The sequence below is a fragment of the Cryptomeria japonica genome, chromosome 5 (assembly GCF_030272615.1).
Source record: "Cryptomeria japonica chromosome 5, Sugi_1.0, whole genome shotgun sequence".
In the NCBI taxonomy this organism is placed as follows: Eukaryota; Viridiplantae; Streptophyta; class Pinopsida; order Cupressales; family Cupressaceae; genus Cryptomeria; species Cryptomeria japonica.
In genome coordinates, this window is record NC_081409.1 from 203,350,574 (window position 1) to 203,375,215 (window position 24,642).

The window sequence follows — 24,642 nt, forward strand, 5'->3', positions numbered from 1 at the left end:
CTAGATCTCTTAAAATGGGCTAAAATCAATCCTTTAATTACATTATAAATAATAGAATAAAATATTTTTTCCTTATCAAATAACACAAATTAATAAATGCATACATATATTTATATATATTTCAAATAAAACTAAATTCATAAAATTTGCACTTGCCTATATTTATTTTTTTATATAATTTTACATACCAAAAAAAAACCCTTGACAATTATTATAGTATGCCGTGGACTTTATTCTCCTATTTCCAAATATTAAAAAATTCAATAAAAAAACATTATCCATCATCAATTTGCTTTTGCATTTTCATGTAAGCATAGAAAAACGAAATTTGCTATGCCTTAAAAATCTTGAGAGAATTTAATTCGGCGTTCAATAATAAGACGTGTTAAGGTGCAGATTCAGCAGAGATTTGCATTGCATTCCGCGTCCTGTTCAATTGATGTCTCTGAGCTCAATTTTATAGGTAAAAAATACATAAATCTATATTTACCTCCCATATAAAAGGGCTATAAATGTCCCAATTAGAATCCCTCAATGCTACAGGTGAGAAAGCATCTTTGAAGACAAAGCACTACAAATGTGACGGATTGCCAATGATGCCGGAAGTTATTTAAGCCTATACAGCAATTCAAGTTTCAGTGCTGCAGCTGTGTCAGGTTGACAATGGTTTCGGAAGGCTAATTAAGCTTTCACACTATCTGAAGTTCAGAAGCTGCTAAATTGTTACATAATCTCACGTCCTAGTTCTGCAGCTGTGGCTGGTTGCCAATGCTATCAGAGAGGGCTGGTTAAGCTCCCACACCCTTGCAAGTACAAGTTCTGCACCTATAGAAGGTTGTCAATGCTGTCAGGGAGGCTAGGCTGCTTAAGTTATAACAGTGGCACAGTTTCAAACTAATCAGCTGTGACAAGTTGCCAATGCTATCAGGGAGTATGCTTAAGCTGTTACAACCTATCAAGTTCAACCCCTGCAACTGTGATAGGTTGCCAATGCTATCAGGGAGTATGCTTAAGCTGTTACAATGGAACAAGTCCAACTCCTCCAGCTGTGATAGGTTGCCAATGCTGTCAGGGAGGCTGCTTAAGTTATAACAGTCGCACAGTGTCAAACTAATCAGCTGTGACAAGTTGCCAATGCTATCAGGGAGTATGCTTAAGCTGTTACAACTTGTCAAGTCCAACCCCTGCAACTGTGATAGGTTGCCAATGCTATCAGGGAGTATGCTTAAGCTGTCACAACCGAACAAGTCCAACTCCTGCAACTGTGATAGGTTGCCAATGCTATCAGGGAGTATGCTTAAGCTGTCACAAAAGGACAAGTCCAACTTCTGCAGCTGTGATAGGTTGCCAATGCTATCAGGGAGACTGCTTAAGCTGTTACAACCGTCCAAGTCCAACTTCTGCAGCTGTGATAGGTTGCCAATGCTATCAGGGAGACTGCTTAAGCTGTTACAACAGTCCAAGTCCAACTTCGCTAGCTGTGATAGGTTGCCAATGCTATCAGGGAGGCTGCTTAAGCTGTTACAACATCCCAAGCTCAAATACTGCAGCTGTGATAGCTTGCCAATGCTGTCAGGGAGGCTGCTTAAGTTTACACACTTGTACAGCAATCTATTCAGCTGTGACAAGTTGCCAATGCTATCAGGGAGGCTGCTTAAGCTGTTACAACCTAGCAAGTTCAACTCCGACAGCTGTGATAGCTTGCCAATGCTATCAGGGAGACTGCTTAAGCTGTTACAACCTTCCAAGTCCAACTTCGCCAGCTGTGATAGGTTGCCAATGCTATTAGGGAGGCTGCTTAAGCTGCCACAACCTAACAAGTCCAACTCCTGCAGCTGTGATAGCTTGCCAATGCTGTCAGGGAGGCTGCTTAAGTTTACACACTCGTACAGCAATCTATTCAGCTGTGACAAGTTGCCAATGCTATCAGGGAGGCTGCTTAAGCTGTTACAACGTAGCAAGTTCAACTCCGACAGCTGTGATAGCTTGCCAATGCTATCAGGGAGACTGCTTAAGCTGTTACAACCTTTCAAGTCCAACTTCGCCAGGTGTGATAGGTTGCCAATGCTATTAGGGAGGCTGCTTAAGCTGCCACGACCTGACAAGTCCAACTCCTGCAGCTGTGATAGGTTGCCAATGCTATCAGGGAGGCTGCTTAAGCTCTCAGACATTGACAAGCCCAATTTCTGCAGCTGTGATAGGTTGCCAATCCTATCGGGGAGGCTGCTGCTCATAAACCAACCCAAGTCCAATTTCTGAAGCTGGGACAGGTTACCAATGGTATCAGGGAGGCTGCGTAATCCAAAACATTTACCCAAGTCCAATTTCTGAAGCTGGGACAGGTTACCAATGGTATCAGGGAGGCTGCTTAAGTTCGGACAGTATCGCAACTTCAAGAGCTGCAGATGTGATAGTTTGCCAATGCTATCAGGGAGGCTACTTAAGTCGTGACACCGTACCAAGTCCTCCAATACCAGGAGTCGCAGCTGTGACAGGTTGTTATTGCTATCAAAGAGCTTAGGAAGTGAAATTTGGGGAGAGAGTGAAAGCTCCAAACTAGACCAACCGGTTATACATTGCCTGGAGAATCGTGGTTTCTTTACTGCTCTATCCAATTCCATACTAACTTCAAAGGAGCAATTTTTCAAACTTAGCCATATCAAACTTTGGGGAGGCAAGAACAGCGTCTCCATTGTCGTGCATTGAATGGTCATATCTTGCAAATGAAGATAGCGAAGACCTTCTGTATAAAGCATTTCCAGCCTCCGTGGATTGCCTCCAATGAGCTGAAGGCGAGATAAATCATTGGATACAGTGCTTGAATCGTTAGGCTCCCATTTGCGGGTACCCTTTTTTTCTTTCTCAGCAATGTTCCGCCCCATATCTCGCAAATGGTCATGCATATCAAAGAATCCTCTGCCATCAATCTTTATTAATAACCTCATGGAAAGATTAGAAATAGCAGTGTGCACCTTCTTGTACAGGGAGCTCCAGAATACAATGGGCAACGCTTTGTCTTTTCCAATAAAGAAGCAAGCAATGTCCAGGAATATTTCCTTTTCGTCCTCACTAAGGGCATCATAACTAATGTAAAGTGTGTCATAAATTTCTGAATTTTGAGTTATGTCGTGAACAGCTTCCTCCCAGCAACCTGTCTCATCCTGCTTATCATACAAGAAGGACCCAATCACTTCCAATGAAAGTGGGTGACCTTTACAAGCTTCTACTATTCTCTTGGACAGATCTTTGTACTTGGGACTTGGACGTGCTCTAAGAAAAGCATACCAGCTAAATAACTCGAGACCACCTTTTAATTCCAAACCACTCATCTCGTGGATGCATTCGGATGAAACCTCAGCAACATTGATAACATGTTTGTCTCTAGATGTTATAATTACTCTGCTACCATGGGCCAACCAATCCCCAACCAGAGCATTTAATTGTTTAACAGAATCCACATCATCTAGAATTAGCAGCACACGTTTTCTGGTCAAATGCTCTCTAATCAAAGATTTGCCCTTGTCAACACTGTCCACTTCTGAATTATATTTGGCTAAATCTTTGAGAAGTATTTTCTGCAGTTTTATAAGACCTTCGGACTCTGCAGCTGTGGTGCGGATGTTAGATACAAAGGAAGTAGCCTCAAATTTAGTATAAACTTGATTGTATATGGCCTTGGCAACTGTGGTCTTGCCAATACCACCAATGCCCCATATTCCAATTTTAATAACAGGGTTCAGTGAATCGAGATTTAATTTATGAATAAGGGCATCCTTAACGCTGTCCACTCCCACTGGATGTTTGGCAACTTGTAATAGCACTCTATCTAATGTATTGATGAGGTCATTCACCACTGTCTTTACTAGTCGAGCTTCGAAGCTGCAACAGTCAGAGTAGGTCAATAAAGATTGCATAAGCATTGTTAGTTATCATAGATATACCTCTTTGCAAAGAGTAGTAAGATAGTCTGAAAATAAAGCACGGAGAAAATTGGAAAACCAAACCATCTTTTGTATATATTAAATAAGAGGGAGGGCTTAATTTTAATTAATTCGTATAAATTAATAACATAACAATAGAAAATTAGTAAAAGGTTTTAGGTTTAAAATATGTAATGTTTAAAAAAAATTGAATTTAATAATTTAATATTTAAAATAAAATTTAATAAAGTTTTTAATTTTTATTAAATAATTTTCTAATTTGATTTTTTAATTGATAACACAATTTAAAAAGTGATTATTAATTTGTTATTTTGAAATCAAATGTAAAGTTAAATAATTATATTAAAAAAAATCATAAGAAAAAGAGCAAAGTAAAAACATAAATTTTCTTAAATAGTTAACAAATTAAAAATATAAAATGGTAGACAATTTTTTTTAATTTAAATTATAATTTCAACATGTCAAATTTAAAATAATTTTTATATATTAAATATATATATTTAAAATTACTTAATAAAAATGCAAATATTATGTATTATTTAAATAATTAAATAATTAATCAAATATAAATTATAAAATTATCTGAAGTAGACAATAAATCCATTAGAGCTGTTTTTACTCATGCAACTCTATATTAATTCAACCTCTATTTTATAAGGCTATCTTTCATTTTATTTCATTAATTGTAGTCCGAGTCCCTTCACTAAAACCCTAGCTTAAAAAATAATATTGCAAACGGAGACATGGATAACCTATATCAAAGAAATGGTTTAACTCAAAACAAACAGAAAAGCAAGCAGAAAGTGAGGTTCACTACTTACCCGTCTGCTATATCCATTGACCAACCTGACCGAGAACAAATCTTATTAAGGGCATCATTCCACCGGTCAATCTCTTCCTTCTCGTAATATGACTTGCGGCGATGTTCTTCAAACGATGGGCAATAGGGACTGGAACCCTTTTCAGGATATCTGACATGAGTTGGATCCACATCATAAAACAGAGGAATGATCAAGCCAGGTGTCCTCAACATTTCAGCAGCCTCTCTGAGACACCAAGTTGACTCTGCGTAGCCTTTAGAAAATATAGGAATGCGTATGGCACTGCTCTCTATTGCTGCTTCCAAGCTCAAATCTATGATTTTCCCCTTTTCTAATTTCTCAGTATCTAAGAAGACGTTTAGTCCTGCAAAGGAGAGAGCTTCAAACAAATGGCCAACAAAAGTCTTTCTCACATCTGGTCCCCTGAAACTCAGAAATACATGATACTTCTTATCATTTTGGAAGGCAAGTTTAAGAGCCGGGGGATTGTATCTGAGAAAAGATTCCTCAGAAGTAGATGGTTCCGTGCTCGTGCTAGCTCTAGAAGTGGATGCCATGGTAATGGACTGAATTGATCTCAGAAATAATAATGGAGAAGAGCAATAAAAGAGGGCTTCTTGCTGAGAAGGGCAGGAGAATAAACAACAGGGAGGGCTTCTTGCTGAGAAGAGTAGGGGAATAAGCAATAAAAGAGAGGTCTTGTGTCTTAGAAGGGGGATAAAAAATATAGTTCAATGTATGTATAGGTTAAAAAGAAGAGAGTGGACAGACGGAGGTACTGACAAAATGATGTGACCAAACGCGTAAATTAAGTTGATGACAGCCTGTGTTTTTAACTTTAGACGTAATTAAGTGGATGACAGCCTAAATGATGTGACCAAACGCGTAAATTAAATGGATGACAGCCTGTGTTTTCAACTTTAGAAGTAATTTCCGGCACGGTGGTGACTATTTCTCTCTCCTCCCTTATGCATGACATGACCCATCATCACAGATAATTTTTGGACAAGTGTAAAGGAAGGTGCTAGGTAATATCTCAAACGTGAAGGTCTTAGATTCGAAGAAGGTGTGTTCATAACTGATGGGAAACTTCCTAGGCCATGTTGATATCAACATTTTAGACGAATAAAGTCCCCCCGCACCATTCCTTTTTATTTTAATTCGTATTTATCTATTTTGGGCTACATATTATTTTTTAAATATATCTTGTTACTTTAATTCTCTGTGCCGGTCCCAAAGCCAAGGGTTCAACCATCCAGCTTGCCACGAGAGGAGTAAAATACTTATTATTTTAAATTTTAATATTTTAGTTTTATAAATAAATTAGTAAGATTTATTATTTCTCAAAAATATCGTAGGAGTATATTTCTGTTTGAATAGAATTATAATTGTAGTTATATTTTTCTTATTGATTTTAAACATTTTTTCCAAAAATCTTAACTTTTTTTTTTTTCAAATTTCAGATTCATAAACAATTTGATTTGAGAATTTCAGATTGTGTATTTATAGGACAATATTAAGTCTTAGTATAGTAACATGAATGACAAGAAAATAACAAAAACGTTATCGATTGCTGAATTAAACTAGTATTGCATGGATATATACTACATCAATTCTTCATCACAAGCATTTTGCATGATTTTATTTATTGTGTTCAATGGTTAGATAGTTCCTAAAACGTGTCTTTGTGCTTGTGTCTTTGTCTGTGTGTGAGAGAGAGAGGGAGAGAGAGAGAGAGAGAGATGTATTCTAGAAGTACAATATTCATATTAATGAAATGATTGACACTTCTCCAACATGTCTTAAAATCATGTAATTGCTATTGAAATGATATTTAAATGTAGTTATCATGTATGTTTACAATTAATTTACTTATGGTAAGTCCTACAAGGCTAATACAAAATTTCCAACTCTTTCACATAACTAACAAAATTCAAAGCACATCAGAGCTTTTCTGTTAAAAAACACTTGACAACCAATCCAAATTCTATTGCCTTAGAAGAACACCCCCTCTCCCCTTTTAAGGATCAATTTTCCAACAATTGATGGACTTTTCCTACAACTTACATCTCACCTTGATTCAATGTATAACCATTGTTGTGTAATGACTTTAATAGCACTAACTTCAATGAATCTCTTTATTTATGTTATGTCATTTTTAAATGATCTTTAGATGACAAGAGCTCTTGTTAATGCCCTAGTTGGATTTTCAAACATATTTCTTATGAATATGGTGTCCAATTGTAACTTAAAAGAATTGGTCTTTTAAACATCTTTCTACTATTATAACTATTAAAAGAACTAGGATTCATATTACTTGGAAATTCTAAAAAGTAAGCTTTAATTACTAAAGTGTGAAGTCAATAGTTTCTACACTTCATAACTAAATCTTTTTTGAGTTAACTATATAAAATCATAAGCCTTGTCCCCTTTTTTACCCTGTAATGGTACTTTTCCCATGTGATTAATTAAGTATTAGCAACATATTAAATAAATCAAATATTAAGTTAAACCTAATGTAATTAACCTTTTTATCTAAGATAAATAATTTAATAGTAAGGTGTTTAATTTACTATTTATTATGGGGTTGGGGACATAGCTTGATTGGTGAGAGCTTCCAGTGGTGAAGCACGAGGTCACGAGGTCTAGTCTCCCCCCAGCCCACGTGGTACCGAAGGATATATCGCGTCAGAGTCACCTATCACATTAAAATGTTTACTCGATGCATTATGAAGTGTTTACTATTTATTATGAAGTGTTTACACAATATTTTAATAAAGTTTCAAAATTAATTATTCAAGGTAATGATAAACTAATTACTCATAAATTTATATTATTTAAAATTGAATGAACATTCAAAACATTTATACAACAATTATATTAAAGATGAACTTTTATAAACATGAATGTACATCAATAATCAATAATAAAACATTGAGATAATAATTTGCAACAGTGAAACATTAGGACAATGAATACAAATAAAATTGATTACTACATATATGTAAGTCACAAATAGGCTACTTTCTCACACACAGAGGATTAGTTATAGGCCTAGGGTTTCCAAGCAAGGAAGCACTCTAGGAGGACATGATTCCTACACACAACCCCGCATGTTTTCACAACATGAAATAAACACAACCCTGGCTAGGACACTCCCGAGTGTACGTTGTACCCCGAGTTGGACACACACTATATGCTCCTTCTCCAATGCCCAACCACATACCTTAACTATCCCCTCTTTATGTTCCTTTTAATTATTTTGTCTCTTGTATTTCTTTCTATGTATGTATCCACCCCATACCCTCCTTTCTTGAATTCTCACATAGATGACTTATGTAAACCTTAAGGGTTGGTTTTTTAAACCATCACACCCTTTCTCAGAGGTTTTAATTATCATTTGATAAATATAATTATTTCTCTTTTAAAATAATTTTAATAGATTTATTTTTACTATGGGGAAAAAGTCCCATAACATTTATCCCCATGTAATTTAGTTGTCGTCCTCAGTAGCAAGAGATACATCTACATCACAACTCAAAAATAATGTAATCACTAAATGAAGTTATTGACAATCAATATTTGCATACCTAGTTATGTTTCTATTTCTATTTTACTTCATCTACATTCTTTTCATCTTTTCATTCATAGAATTTCTCTCAACATATTTAATTTTGTAATTACATATTTAATACTAATTTTTTTTATGAAAATTATGATAAAGACTATATAGATTTTTCATGACATATATCATGCTTTTTGAAGAACTAGTTATAGCTTTTATGTTTAATCACTTTACTCAATCATGTAACTCCTTTCCTTTTATAAAATTGTCATCGTGTAAGCATACAAAACCCACCATGTATGTCATGTATTATATGGTCACTCATAATTTATAAAAGTAAAAATCATATACTCAACATACATTCCAAGGGTGGCATTCATGCATTCCGGACTACCTGAATATCCTCTTTTAATATATCAAGTACAAAACATAAGTGATAATTAAATTTCAATAGAATTAAGTGAATTTTTTTTTAATCCTTTTACGATTTCTTCTAAGAAAATTAATTGTAAACATAAGTGATAGTTACATTTTAACATAACTTAGATAATTTTAAGACAAGTTGGAGAATTGTTATATGTCAATTATCTTATTTATATTAAGAATTTCTCTCTCTAATCAACTATTGAATATGACAAATAAATCATACAAGATACCTATATCATTTGAAGAATTGGTGTAGTATATATTTATACAATACCGTTATCTATGTGATGCTTCATTTCCAAAGTATTTGTCCAGTCAAAGGTTAAGGGATGCCTTTCAAAACCCTTTGGAATTTTTTGTGCTGGTCCACTCCTTGGTTCTGGAATGGCTAGGTGATCTTATTGAAGTAAGGTTTAGGGATGTCTTTCAAAACCCTCTTGGCTTGATTGTTCTAGTCCACTCTATGACTATCATGTATCATGTTTGCCTAGAATGGCTAGGTGATTCTACTATTTTAGGGTTTCTGGGTGTCTTCCAAAACATGTTGTTTTTGAGACCTTTTTGGTCTCCTCCCCTATCAAAGAATGTCTCTATTCATGGAAGTCCTTCAGATAAAAGGTTGTGAGAAGACTTTCAAAACTCGTTGTTAGCTTGTTGTTTCCTTGCATATTTTGTTGTCAAAGCAAGGGTTTTTGTTTGGATTATGGTTCAAGGTGATCTCCTAAACCCCTTTGATCTAAAAATGTAAGCTTGTTGTGGGTTTCAGACCCTTGTTCCCTCTGGTTGGGTGTTTTAGTCTTATGCCTGACTTTCTAAAAAGGGGTGTCATCTTTTTAGGTGTTGATGGGCTCACTGCATGTGAGAACTCCTCCTTGTTATGTTAAGGGTCTGAGCCCTCTCCAGCTTTAATTAATCAAAATAATACTAATGTGATATTATAATTGATATTTATTCTCACGATTTTATCATCATTCATGATATTGGTGACCTAAATAATATTTTAAATACATAATCCTAGATTTTCAAAACAAGACATTTTTAGTACTCCAATCAATAGGTGATAGATAATATTTTTGAAAGGGTCAATTTGAAATGGATAAGATGATTTAAATTTGTAAGAGGTATCTCATGTTAGAATGATAATGAAGGGTGTCTACCACAATAAATCCATAATAAAATAGTATAATTCATGATAGATACTAAAAGAAGGTTTAGACTGTATACAATGTTGTCTTACATTTCTTATTATTTTAGATCCAAAAGGGATTTCATGTTAGGTGTAAAGTACACATCCCTAAATTTTCTTAAAGAACAAGTTAATATAGTACATATGACATTTTTGAGACATATTTTAGTAATCTATAACAACCTCAAAAATGCAACAATAAGATTTCTTAAGAATTAACTAAGATAAGCATCTCAATGCTATCAAAATAGTATAAGATAATTTTTAAGAACTTCAATTAACTTTCAATCATAAAATTACAATAATATGCAAGACAAGCAAGTGATATCTAGTGAGAATCCACACAATTTATAACAACCACCAATGCAAAAGCCAAACCCAGGTTTGCACAAGCACATCCAACTATTTCCTTTAGTATTTAGATTAAAATTTAAAGAATATTAGAATGGAAAAGACTAATGGGATATAAATGCTTCCAAATGGCATCAACTTTACTGCCATCCTTCTCATTACATTATATTTGCCACAGGTTTTGTTCTTACATATTTTTGAAATAATTTTGATAACTTATTCAACTTTTTACGTCAAAATGCCTAACTCTGTTTTTTTAAATTTCCATTGCCAATTAAGGGCCTAGTTTGGCCCACCATGATCTTGCACATACCCATATATCTTTACTCACATTTTTAAAAATATTTTCCATCTTTAACCCCATATGTAAGAGACTTGTATTTTCCAAAAGACACTAGTTTCTTTCCAATTTTATGTGTGCTCTCTAAATGTACGAATCTTTCCAAGTGTTTCAAACCATCACATGTAGCACATGACCCTTTCATACACATCACCTTATAAAAAGTGCAACCATCATCTTTTTTGCATAATACGCTTGAAAAAACATCTCTTGATGACTTTGGAGGTAGGTTTGTATACCACAACCTTCCAAAACATCATTAGTATGAAAAGTACAACATATATGACAATAAATATCATAATGCATGGAAAATTCAATATGCATTCTGTAACAACATGTGGTGCATGCATGATTTATCTTAACATAAAAAGGTTTTGCCATTTCAAAAAACCTTTCACTAATTTTTTTTGAGGATATCTTTGAAAGAATTTCTCATAAATTATGTTTGAGTCATATCCAAAAAGTGTTTCGGATATGGATTATGATTTTTCGATCCATTTCACCTTCTAACAACATCTCTTTGATTTGACCAATCAAAAAAACATCTTTGATTTGGTGAAACTCTTGTGTTGTCGTGCCAATTTTTTTTAATTAATACTATTAATGAATCAACAACAACCTTCTCTTTTCATGGAAGTCTACTCAAGAATGACCAAAGATAATTACTATTAGGATCCTCAATTTTCTCTTGCCTCCTTAAGGCATGGTGTAGTGTTGTTCTACTTATCTTTAATGACTTACTTTTGTGGCTTATTAAATGAGATTTTTTAGTTTGCTTGCTCAGTATGGTTGATGTAAGAACATGTTGGGTAACGTTGGCATCTTTAGAGGGTGAGATCGAACCAATTACTTGATATGCATCAAATAGATCTATTTCTATAGATTTTTCACTATTATTTTCATATGATCTTAAGCAAATAATTTTCATTGTCTCTAAAATTCACATTTTTTATTATTTCAATAATTTATTGGCATATTGAAGTTTGATTTAAGCTCTCAAAACAGTTTTTCCATATTCTATTAGGTATTCTTCTACAAGGGCATTCACGAATTTCATCGAGCATTGGCTTCAAAAAAAATTTATCAACATCAATTAGATACTTTGGTTTTTTACAAATAATTTTAGAAGGTGTTAATATTGGTGCATATTCTTGGTTTGTATTAAGTACATTTGTTCGATCATTGATTGACACTTGTTCTTGGTTTGCATTAGGTTCATTTGGTACATGCAATTGAGTTGGTGTAGATTGCATACCTTATCCTCCTATTTTTATTGCTTCACGTAGTCTTCTCAAGTCCTCCCTTTGTCTTTCCTTTCCTACCTCAAGTGTGATTTGGTTGTTCCTCGCTTGTTCTTTCCCATCCTTAAAATCAGTTATCCTAAATGACATCATATGTGTTAATAAAAAATATACAAATTAAACAAACAAATTATGACATAAAAATTATGAAAATTATTAAATTTGACAACAGAAAAAAGAACATTGAAAATTTAAATTAGTTATACATTTCAATCATTTGAAATCATATAGAACAAAATAAACAAAGGAATGATCAAGCTAGGGGTCTCCAACATTGCAACGGCCTCTCTAAGACACTAAGTTGAGACTGCATATCTTTTAGAAAATATAGGAATGGGTATGGCACTGCTCTCTCAAATCAATGATTTTCCCCTTTTCCGATTTCTCAATGTCTAAGAAGACATTCAGTCCTGCTCCGGAGATAGCATCTGGTCCCCTGAAACTCAGAAATACATGATACTTCTTATCATTTTGGAAAGCACGTTTAGTATTTGGGGGTTCGTATCTGAGAAGAGATTCATCAGAAGTAGATGTAGATGTAGACGGGTTTGTGCTAGTACTAGTGCTAGCTCTAGAAGTGGATGCCATGGTAATGGATTGAACTTATCACAAAAATAATAAAGGATAAGAGCATCAAAAGAGGGCTTCTTGTTGAGAAGGGGAGGAGAATAAACAATGAGGAGGGCATCTTGCTGAGAAGAGTAAGGGAATAAGCAATAAAAGAGAGGTCTTATGTCTTAGAAGGGGATAAGATATAGTGCGATGTATGTATAGGTTAAAAAGAAGAGAGTGGGCAGACGGAGGTACTGACAAAATGATGCGACCAAACACGTAAATTAAGTGGATGACAACCTATGTTTTAACTTTACACGTAATTTCCACATAGTGGTGACTATTTCTCTCTCCTCCTTCACATTTGCTCTTATGTTCGAAGAAGATGTGTTCATAACTGGTGGGAAACTTCCTAGGCCATGTTGATAGCAATATTTTAGACGAATAAAGTCTGTGCGCACCATTCCTTTTATTAGTTCTTGTCGGCAGGCAGAATGCTATTGCATTCACCTACTTTCATTTCTTCTAACACTATCAACCAATATGCAATATGCATGCAGAATTCTCTTGATTTTTTTTCAAAGTTTTTATGATTTTAAATTTATGTATTCTTTTCAAATTTCATTTACCTCTCTTTCTATTGACTAATAATAATGTACAACCATATTTCCATGATGTTAGCTTGATTTTTTTTAAATATCTTTTATGCATCTTCATATTAATATTCCAATTATATTAACATATGGACATTTGTGCTAGTGTAGTGCACTAGTTGCATACTGTAAATAAACACTATTTGAAATTCCAATCCAAACACAGAAAGTCAAAAGCCAAAATGTTATGCCTCATACTTTTCAAATAAAAGAAGAATTAAATAATTGACGTAAACTATGAAGTTTAATTAAACAACAGTTATATTAACTTTGCTAAATAATGAAGTAAAAATTAAAAAAACAATTATATAATTTAACTTAACTCCAATTTTAATAATTCGTTTAATAACTGAAAATTTTATTTGAACAATAATTTTATAATCATGAATTGATTTACTTAATGGATTTTTTTAACAATTTAACATTGTAATCATGAACTAATTTTAATCCGGTGTCCAAAAATATTTATATTTAATATAGTATTTGAATAATTAAATTTTATAATAAATTTTGATAATCTTATGATATATAGTATTTGAATACAATGATCTATTTTTCATTTTATGAATTGTTGACGTGAAAAAGTTAATAATATAGTATTTGAATAATTTAATTTTGTAATACATATTGATAATTTTATACTATATAATATTTGAATAATAGTAGCAATTCTTCATATATTGTAAATTATTCTATTTCAAATATCAATCCAATAAAAAAAAGCCAAAATATTATAATGTGTGCTCTGTGAGCTATGAATTATAGATGAAACAATCATTAAATATAAACTAGAACTAATTTTAATGTTCTAGAAAAAAATTATTTTTATTTTTTCAATTCAACTGTCATTTACTTGTATTAAAGAGTTATTTAGTTGTAATGAAGTCTAGGTCAATTTATAATTACCTTTACAATAATGAATTTTCTTGATCTGAATTTTTGTAATTTAGTCAAGTTTTTATTATCTTATTATAAAATATATTTTTTTGTATTTAGTTAATATTAATATTTAATCTAGTATTTAAATAATTTAATTTCATATTAGGTTTTAATCATCTGATAATATTTACTCATCCAATAAAAATGACTTATATAGATGTGATGCTTTTTTTTCAGTGACCTAATTTTAAATTTATTGTCAATGTCAATAACTAGTATACCTATATTTAAATAAATCTATGTAAAATACGCCGAGAGATATCTATTTTGAAAAGCATTTTTTCTTTTAATCATAATTGAAAGCATTTTTTCTTTTAATCATAATTGAAGGCTAAAGCTAATCTTATATCTAATTGTAGCCCGACCTTAATTCAACAACTAATAAATAGTAAAGTCTTTGCAATAGACTTGTTTTATGTATATCTTATGTCAAGCCTTACATTTCAAACTATCTTATGTCAATTTTGTAGTAAGGTTGGAGATTAATAATTTATAAAGATCTTGTTGCATACAAATCCCTATTAAATTATTACCCAATAGATAATTAGAAAATTATTTATGTTTAGCATATTTAAATAGAATATATTAAATTAATTAAATATCAAATATTTTCAAACATAATATTGGAGTCAATCTTGTTGTATCCAATCCTTTTTACATTATACCTAATAGAAAAAGTTGCATAGATATTTCATCATATGTCTTACATTTTAATATTCAAAATGTATAGAGAGCTTTATCATATTATCATATTTAGATTATGGTGATATTAAATAGATTTTGTTTTTTGAAAAATAAATAAATTATTAATCAAAATTCATTATAAAAGGTTGACCCTATTGTTTAAAAAATATATGAAACAATAACTATTTGATATAATTTGTTTTGATGCATACCACTACCTATGTAATTTTCTTTATCAAAAAATTGGTATGTTCTTATATGGTAGATAGAAGTTTAAATAGCATTACTGCATATTGAAGAATCATATCCCTAATTCTAACCCTAACACTAACTGAATATTTATTCTTATTCAACATTAAATCTAACCTTAATTAAATCCCTACCTATAATTAAAACTTAACCCTAACCCTTATTAAACCAAAATTCTAATCCTAATTAAACTATAATCCATCCCCTAATAAAATATTAATAATTTATAAACCTTAACCCTAAACATAATTGAATGTAAACCCTAATTGAACCTTATACCTTATTAAATTCTAACCCTTTCCCTAATTGAAATACACCACTCACTATTAACCTAAGTCAATTCTAACCTTAACCTTAATTGAACCTAACCCTAATCTTATTTCAATCCCCAACTTATCCTTAACCTAATTGAACCACAACATTAACCCTTACCTTAATTAAACTTTAATGGTAATCTTAAATCTAATAAAATTTTAACACTAATTGGTCTCTAATCTTGAGTCTAATTGAACCAAAACTTGAACCCTAACCCAAATTGAACCATAACCCTAACCCTAGGCAAACATGCCCTATTTAAACTCTAACCCTAAACCTTATGGAACCATAATCCTAATATTATCTGAACCCTAACCCTAATCCTAGTTGCACCCAATCCTATATGAGTCCTAACCCTTACCCTTCTATATGATCCCTAACCCTTACCCTTCTATATGAGCCCTAACCCTTACCCTTCCACTAATTGAATTCTAACCCAAACCCTAACCCTAAACATATTTGATTCCCAACCCTAACATATTGAATAATCCTAGCCCTATCTCTAATGCTAAACCTAAATATAAATATTTAACTTTATTGAACTTTATCCCTAACTAAGTAATTAAACCTCAATTGTTATTAAAACCTAACCCTAAATCTTATTGAACCAAAATTGTAATCCTAATTAAACTATAATCGTTTCCAAATTTTGATCCTAATAATTTGTAAACTTAACTCTAATCTTGAATTAAAATTGACTCCAATTGAATCACAACCCTAATTGAACCCTACTCCTTATTGAACTCTAACACTTTCCCTAATTGAAACATAACTATCACCATTAACCTAATTGAATTGTAACAATAACATTAATTGGACCTAACCCTAATCTTATTTCAATCCCAAACTTATCTGTAACCCTAATTTAAAACCAAGTTACTTTTAATAAAAGTAGCTGGCTCAATAATAAGTCAGCTTAAATTGATTAACTTTAAAATTGATTTCAAGTTTTGTTAAATTAAACATACCTTATATCCCTATATAATAACTTTTATTTGTGTTTAATTTTAATTAGAAAAACATTTATGTTTTGCATACTTAAATCAACTATATTAAATAGAAAAATCTATATTTATCCTTCTCACACATATTTTTAACCTTAATCTTGGAGTTTATCTTGTTGCATGCAATCCCATTTACATTATTACCTAATAGATCATTAAAAAATGATTTATCTCTGGCATATTTAATCAAATATATGTTAATTTAATTAAATGTTAAATACATTTAAATGTAATCTTGGAGTCAATCTTATTGTATCCAATATTTTTTACATTATTACCTAACACATTGTTGCACATTATCCAATATTCAAAATTTATGATAGCCTTATTGAACCAAATTTGTAATCATAATTAAACTATAATCCATCCCCTAATCAAATCCTAATCATTTATAACCCTTAACTCTAATCCTAAATGAACATGGCCCTACCCTAATTGAACCCTATTCCTTATTAAATTTATGAAACCTTATAACTTATTAAATTCTAACTCTTCACTAATTGAAACACACCCATCACTATTAATCTGATTGAATTGTAACCTTAATTATAATTAGACTTAACTCTAATCTTATTCCAATCCCAAACTTATCCCTAACCCTAATTAAAAATCAATGATTTATTTTAATTAACTAAATTTTTTTTGAAAAATACATGATAATACATTATGAAATTTTTTATCTAAAATTTGTTATGTTATTATATGGGAAATAGAAGGACATAGAATTTTGAATAAGATTACATGTTATATTTTAATCCCAATGAACTCTTTAGAGGTTGTCTTTGCCCTACTATTTGTAGGGATAAAAATGTAGAAAAATTAAATAAAAGTTTTTCTTTGTTTTATTTTTAAAAACAAGGATAAAGTAAAATTCACATTAAAGTTCTAACATGCTACTACTCTTCAGAGATATCCAGAGAAATCATTTGATAATATAACATGTTGCTGCTATTGAGAGATATCCCAGAGAAATCATTTGATAATATAACATGTTGCTGCTATTGAGAAATATCCTAGAGAAATCATTTGATAATATAACTTAATTTACAATAAGTGAAGTTTGGAACTGGAATTTAAAGAGATGAAATAAATGAAACCCACCTCAATAATATTTGTAGGAGAAGTTAATCTCAAATAATAAAATAATCTTCGATAATGTAGATTACAACAATTACTTTGAATTATATACAACTTGTAATATAAATCCTTATGCACAGAAATAGAAAGCTCCAGCAATCCACATGGCTTCCTCCACACTGAAAATACTCAGTTCAATATAGATCCCATTGTATTTTAAATATAGATTCTAAGCGTATCAGTTCAATATAGAGCCACGACCCCAATCCAAGTCCTATGCCACCAATTTCATGAAGAATCCACATGCTTTATACAAACATGTATGTTGTTGCCCCTCACAACCACACATCACATGATAACAAGAATATATTTTGAGTGTTGGATTCTTTGTCCAAACTCCCCTGAGAGGAATATGATGGCAAATCCCTCCTTATACCAAAGAAACCACAAATAAAACCCCATGCCAAACTCCTCTTATGTTACACAACTTCAAAAATAAATCCAACCCTGAATGACAACAGTCGGAAGGAATCCAGATGGTGCTTCTTGAAGGCAATATGATATGTTAAGAAAATCACAAACAAACACCACCATATTTTATGCACAGGGGAGGTCGCATAATGTTTGTCAAACATAAAAAATAATTGAAACAATGGAAAATCACTTATTACAAGTTATACCCTAACTCTCATCCCCCATTCCAGAGTAAAATGTTTACTACTATCTACAAATGAGTCATCTAGAAAAGAAACAGTCAAGGCATCCCTCAACTTACTCCATAATTGTTAAGAAGACATCCAGAATCCTGCAAAAATTGGTTCAATCTTCCCACCAACAAATAACTAAAACTCACTTTGTATATTTAAAATTTATAAGATGCATTATACTACCACTAGATATTTTGGCACCCTTCATTGTCACTGCCCAGCTCCATATTCCACCTCCTCACTATCCTATCTCGAACAACCTGCAGCAACGGAAGAATGAAATTTGAGAAAGAGATGAAAATAATTGGACATTACCCTCAATGCTCTGTTTCCTCTCTCCCATGCAGTCACCATGACTTCTGTTGCTAAAGTTTTTTGAGCAAAAAGAGATGAAAAGAATAGAGAACACTTTACCTATTGCAGACTTGGAGAAGAAGATTTTGAGACCTGTCATATTTCCTTAGCATGAAGAGGGAATTTATATGTCAGTAGCCAACACCGACTCCAATCCTCCACTACCCTGCCATCACTGCACGGTTTTCCTTTTACAAATGCCCTGCAAAATATAACGGCCAAGAGTGGGAATGGAGAAAGCTAATCAAATGCCATGCAAAAGGTGATGAGTTACTAAGATTTACTATTATTAGGTTAAATCTAATGCGGGCTCATCTCAAACTGCCTCTCAACTTAATTGCCTGCCAAAACCTGCCAAGAATGTCTTCCACCAATACTACTATACTGCCAAATCTTTTTCTCTATTCATATTCATTTAAAAAAATAATATGCAAATATAGATTTTGTTTCAGTTTTTTCGCACCTTCATTGAATCTCCCAAATTGACAACAAATGAATTCGGGATCGGCTTCACATTCAGCCATTCCCCTTCCTTGGATCGCATCTGAAGCCCCCCTTCATTACCCTGGTAGAGAATTGTAAAGGAACCAATATCTGTATGAGGTAATAGCAGCTCCTCCTCCACAGATTTGGCATCAGAAAGGTAGTGAATTATTCGCATGATAGCTGTGTATTTTTCAAAATGAAAATGATAGAAATTCTCCACATCCAAGCCAAGACTGGCAAGAATTATTTTGCAGACCTTGCGTGCGAGCTCTGCCATAAGCAAAGAGTATTTTCGGAAGATCTCGCTGGAATTCGATCCAAGAACCGATTTTTATTTATGAGTTAGGGTTTGAATTTCAAATGTATAAAGAAACAGAAACCCTCACAATTTAACATACCTGAAAATCGTTGATCTTCCCTCCTGTGGCCATATCTTGTTGCTCAATTCCTGAATCGAATCAGATTCTGTTAAATTTAACATGGTGAAGATCTGTGTCTTGGGATTGCGATGATAGCCCGTTGCTGGATCACAAGTGAGGGTTTTTTCTTTGGCTTCTGCTGGCACAGAACATAGTTGACGGCTCTGGAACTCCACTTGTTAAAGAAAATCAATTGGAATTCCGTGGTTTCCGATGTAGAAAAATCCCCATTCTTTGCAGGCTTCTCTCACCACCACTAAGACAGGGTTGTTTTTAAGGCAATTTAAGTCTTCGCAATGAAAGTCGGACGGAAATTGTGAAATGTCGATTAGAGGGAGATCGACATGAGATTGCAGCGAGGAAGGCATGATTTGAGGATTTGAGATATCACAGGAAAATTAAAAGAAAACTTAGTCCAGGGAATTCTTAGTGGTGATGAGTTACTAAGATTTACTATTATTAGGTTAAATCTAATGCGGGCTCATCTCAAACTGCCTCTCAACTTAATTGCCTGCCAAAACCTGCCAAGAATGTCTTCCACCAATACTACTATACTGCCAAATCAACACGTCAAATTTTTTGTAAATGCGTTTTGTGTTTACGGATAGTATTGATCCCATTGTAGATCGCCTCTCGGCAAAATTATATTAATATTTTGGCAATTGTTTTTCTCATCTCAAATAGAGCTATTGAGGTGAAAAAAACAAATACATAAAATGTTATAATACCTCAACACTATTCTACTGACAGTTGGCATTGATGATTTGTTTATGTTGATGCAACATAAATGATTTATTACACTTATTAAGAGACATTTATTAAAGTCGATGATTTGATAGCATTGCTCCCAATCAAATAAAATCCAAACAAACAAACAAAAAATGAAGATATCTCTAGAATCATGTTTTCAGAGCTAGCGTGAATAATTGATACTATGCAAATGGGAGGAACATTGTGCCTGTCTAATTCAATTAAATTTGAGTACATAGATTTGAAATAAAGAAAGATGCTTGTAATCTTTTTTTGACTATTATATAAATAATGTGAATAAGTCTCTCATTTCAAACGGACAATCTAATAGGAACTTTGTTGTCGAATTAGATGATTTTTTAAATTCAATGACTGACATCTTCCATTCAATTATTTAGATCACTTTTAGTGCATTATTGTTGTTGTCTCTGTGAATTATTGTGGAAGGTATTGATTATGAATAAATCTTTGCTCTTGTAGCTAGAATTGAAGTTGTTAGACTGTTGCTTATAAGAACTTCAAAGTTTATCAGATGGATGTCAAGTTAGCCTTTTTGAATGATGATCTTGACGAGAAAGTCTACATTGAGCAACTAGATGGCTTTTCTTTATCAGATGAAGTTGATATGGTATGCAAATTGAAGAAAGATCTGTATGGACTGAGGCAAGCCCCTAGAGCCTAGTATGCAAGATTAGATAAGTATTTGATGGAGTTAGGATTTTGTAAAGGTACTACTGGTAGTAACTTATACTTTAAGGTTGAGAATGATAACATGTTGATTGTTGAAGTATTTGTGGATGACAATATTTTTGGAGGAGATGATGATTTGAGTATGAAATTTGTTGATGATATGCAAAAGGAATTTGAGATTTCTATGATAGGTGAAATGATATTCTTCTTAGGATTGTAGATTACTTAGACTGGTAAAGGAATTTTCATTTCTTAATCTACGTATGTGAAGGGATTGCTAAAAAAATTTGGGCTAAATGTTTCTAAACCTGTTAGAACTCCTATGGTGACTGGATGCAAATTGTCTAAGAATGATGAATCTAAGAAAGTGAATCAGATCTTGTATAGATCAATGGTTGGTGGACTATTGTACCTGACTCAGACTGGACTGGATATTATGCATGTCGTGTGCCTTTGTGTCAGATTTCAAGTTGATCCTAAGAGACTCATGTTACTGTTGTTAAAAGAATTTTCAGATACTTGAAGGGAACTGCTGACTATGGGTTGTGGTATCCAAAGAATGATGATTTTATGCTTTGTGCCTATATTGATGTTGATTGGGCAGGTGATGTAGATGACCGGAAGAGCACTACCGGTGGAGCATTCTTTTGGGGGAGGAAGTTGGTGTCATGGTCTAGCAAGAAACATGATGTTATATCTTTGTCTGCTGCTGAAGCTGAATACATTGTTGTTGATACAAATTGTACTTAGGTGGTTTGGATGAAACAGATGTTGAAAGACATTAGAGTTGTGTATGACGAGCCTATTGTTATCTATTGTGACAATTCAAGTGCTATCAATATTTCCAAGAATCTAGTACTACATTCTAAAATGAAGCATATATTAATTAAATATCATTTCTTGAGGGAGAAAGTTAGTGATGAGAAAGTAAATTTGGAGTATGTGTCTTCAAAAGATCAGATTGCAGATACATTTGTGCATTTGAGAGATAGGGGTCTCTGCCCCTCCTGATGAGAACTAGGTGCATTGAGATGCATCAATCTGGTGGATCTTTTTATCCAAGTTGATGAGTTGATGTTGCTACTCAGTCGGAGTAGTTAGTTAGTTATTTTAGAGCTGTGAGTTTTTTTCCAAGGGGGAGAGAAGCTTGATTAGTTTATATCTTTGGAATTGCTATCAAAGGGGGAGAGAAGCATGTGAAAAAATATTTTATCTTTTGATATTTGTGTGCATGATCTTAGGGGGAGCCTATTAGATTTTTGTTGATGTTGATTCATTCCTTTGCATTGATTGTTTTCACATTCATATGTTGCCATCAATGCCAAAGGGGGAGATTGTTGGACATTGTTGCTGCTAGGATATGTTGTTGTCATTGATGTCAACATATTCCTATGATTTATTGCTCCCGTGGTTGCATATTGGTTTATTGCGATCATGGTTCAGTATATGGATTATTTCTAGTATCAGTATATCTTTTTGTATTGGGTTCAGTGATCCGAGAGCTTAATTGATCATATCATGTGATTTGGTTTACGGTTTGGTTCTTTTGATTAGTGCTTTGTAGAGTTCAACATTTCCTCTGGTATATTTTGGTCTGATCAGATCTTGAGTTGTGATTTTGGGAGATTGTTTGGGATGCTCATGTGTATCTTCGTTTCAGATGGATCGTGATTTGGTGCTCCGAAAGTTATCTTTCCTCGTGACAGTTCTTGTTGTTTGATTGTTCTTGAGTTTCAGATGTTGATCGATGAAGATTTGATAAGTGGTGTTCGTGCAGTTGTTACAAATGGTTCTAACATGCTTGTTGGTGTTTCCTAATCATATCCTATTTGTCTTGGCAATCTGAATTGATTGGTGTTCAAGTTTTTGGTGATTTTCATAATCCGGTGATGTTCTTCGTGTTATGCGGTATTTTGGTGGTGTAACGTGTTGCAGTTGGTCTTGACATGATTTTTGGTGGTGATGAGAGTTTGGAGATTTGATTTAGGTCCATGCTATGCTATTCATATCATTATATTGGTCCAGTGGTTGATTTATGTATCGTGTGATGTAATTTTATAATTAGGTGTTATGGGTCTGGCCGACCTTGTAGTCAAGGTTGATGAATTATATAAATGGGTGTAATATTCATGTAATTTGGTGTTGAGGAGTTGATTATGCATTATCAAAGAATGGTGTACGTGCAATCAAGACAAATTATCCTTTAGTGTGGTGTGTTCAACAGAGATTGGTGAAGAGCAGACATTTGTGCCCAACCGAAACTGTCACCAGGGATTAACATATGCTATTATTGTAGTTCATTCTTTTCGGATTGATTCCAAATCTTATTGTAAGGTAGTGAACCTTCCTTGAGGGTTGGAGACTTTTGGGTCATTGTATTCTAAGCAGTGAGCTCTAGGTAGTTTGCCTGAATGCATGTGCATTCCCCATTGTAATATTTACACATACTATTGTAGGGTATTGTCTCCTTGTGGGTAAGTTCCCACTATGGTCTTTCCCTTAACCGGGTTTTCCACGTCAAAAATATTGGTGTTATGTGTGTTGTTGTTATTGTTGTTATCTTTTCTTTTGCTATAGATGATCAGATATGAGATTGTGCTTAATTGTTTTGATATAGTGAAAACTGATTCACCCCCCTCTTAGTTTTCCTTCTCGGTGCTACCAACAGGAACTTGTTACGCTTGAGGGTTTGCTTCAAACTAGGATTCTTATTCTTGACTTGACGATGGATTGACCTCTTGGGATGCTTGGTTGACGTGAGCATGAAGGGAATTAGTGGAATGGGGAGTGATTTGCACTTATGTGAATTTGGATTAGGAAGGTTGTCAAATATTTGGAAAAATGTTTGGAAAATGTTTTGGAGGCTGGTAATTGTCAACTACTCTTGGAAAGAATACATCAAGCAAAGTATACGCATTGGCCAAGTGTGACGCTTCAACACTTGAGCGTGAAAGTGATGGGGGCCTAGATTAGCCCAAACAGATTATATAGGTTTTGCACAAATGAAGACACGCTTTTAAAACATACGACCTAAGGCTGGAAAGTGGAAACCACTTGATAGGCCTCTCGCACAAGCAATACTTTACTCAAGCGAACAAATAGAGAGTCTGGTAGCACTGACTCCCCCTTACAATGCACTCACTTCTCGCGCATACCAGATTCTCTTACCCTAAAGATTTGAAGATTTATGATATAGGGAATTCATGTCTCATGCTGAGCGGGTACATGAGAGGTAACTTTAGGGTATGATCCGCATCCCCTGCACTATCAAATGTAGGATTTTGTCTACTAAAACTGGTTCTTAGTGTAATTTCTAAGGGATCACCAATCCAAGGACAGTTTCTTGAAGCAAGCCACTTAAGGCTCTAATCAGGCTTATCGGTGCAACAAGGGCCCCCACATACGTCGAATTCACTCAACACCTCAGCCACCTGACTAGCTTATTTATATAGCGGCTCAGAAAAACTCGCTCGATGTCATGCTGGAAGAGTTGATATCCCCGACATGTCCCAATTCAAAGTATTCTTGTGGGGTGATGAAATCCCCAATAAAAAATACCCCTCTCTACAAAAATAAAAAGTGAGTGTTGTTGATTGGTCTTTCTCTTACACCCAAGATCCGTGAAGGTAAGGGGAGAGGATACTCAAGCACAATGGTGGGTCCACTCGAACATGCATGCAAGTGCACAAGACATGAAAGACACTAGTTAATTTTAATCCCTCATGTATATGTTTTCTACACTAAAATGGAAGAAAGAAAACTATTCTAGAGATAAAAATTGACTTTGACAAGCGAAGTTGCAAGGAAAATTGTCAATAGTCTGATATTAAGG

General features: G+C 33.4%; 2 protein-coding genes across 3 annotated transcripts; both read right to left on the minus strand.

The window, feature by feature from the left end:
• Nucleotides 1-342: 342 nt before the first annotated feature.
• Nucleotides 343-5,487, minus strand: LOC131051142 (disease resistance protein RPV1). 2 transcript variants are annotated; one of them, XM_059221341.1, is made up of 3 exons: nucleotides 4,763-5,487; nucleotides 1,650-3,879; nucleotides 343-1,580 (listed from the first exon to the last, which is right to left on the minus strand). In XM_059221341.1, the coding sequence occupies exons 1-3, from the start codon at nucleotides 5,317-5,319 to the stop codon at nucleotides 789-791; spliced, it is 3,579 nt and encodes a 1,192-aa protein (XP_059077324.1). In that variant the 5' UTR covers nucleotides 5,320-5,487; the 3' UTR covers nucleotides 343-788. The 2 variants fall into 2 exon arrangements, with proteins under 2 accessions (XP_059077324.1, XP_057841505.2); XM_057985522.2 differs by having other exon boundaries at nucleotides 343-3,879.
• Nucleotides 5,488-17,549: 12,062 nt separating this feature from the next.
• LOC131875606 (probable 2-oxoglutarate-dependent dioxygenase AOP1.2) lies at nucleotides 17,550-19,746 on the minus strand. The gene is made up of 4 exons (XM_059220194.1): nucleotides 19,350-19,746; nucleotides 18,929-19,256; nucleotides 18,526-18,667; nucleotides 17,550-18,371 (listed from the first exon to the last, which is right to left on the minus strand). Exons 1-3 carry the CDS (start codon nucleotides 19,430-19,432, stop codon nucleotides 18,638-18,640), a joined length of 441 nt encoding a protein of 146 aa, XP_059076177.1. The 5' UTR covers nucleotides 19,433-19,746; the 3' UTR covers nucleotides 17,550-18,371; nucleotides 18,526-18,637.
• Nucleotides 19,747-24,642: the final 4,896 nt, after the last annotated feature.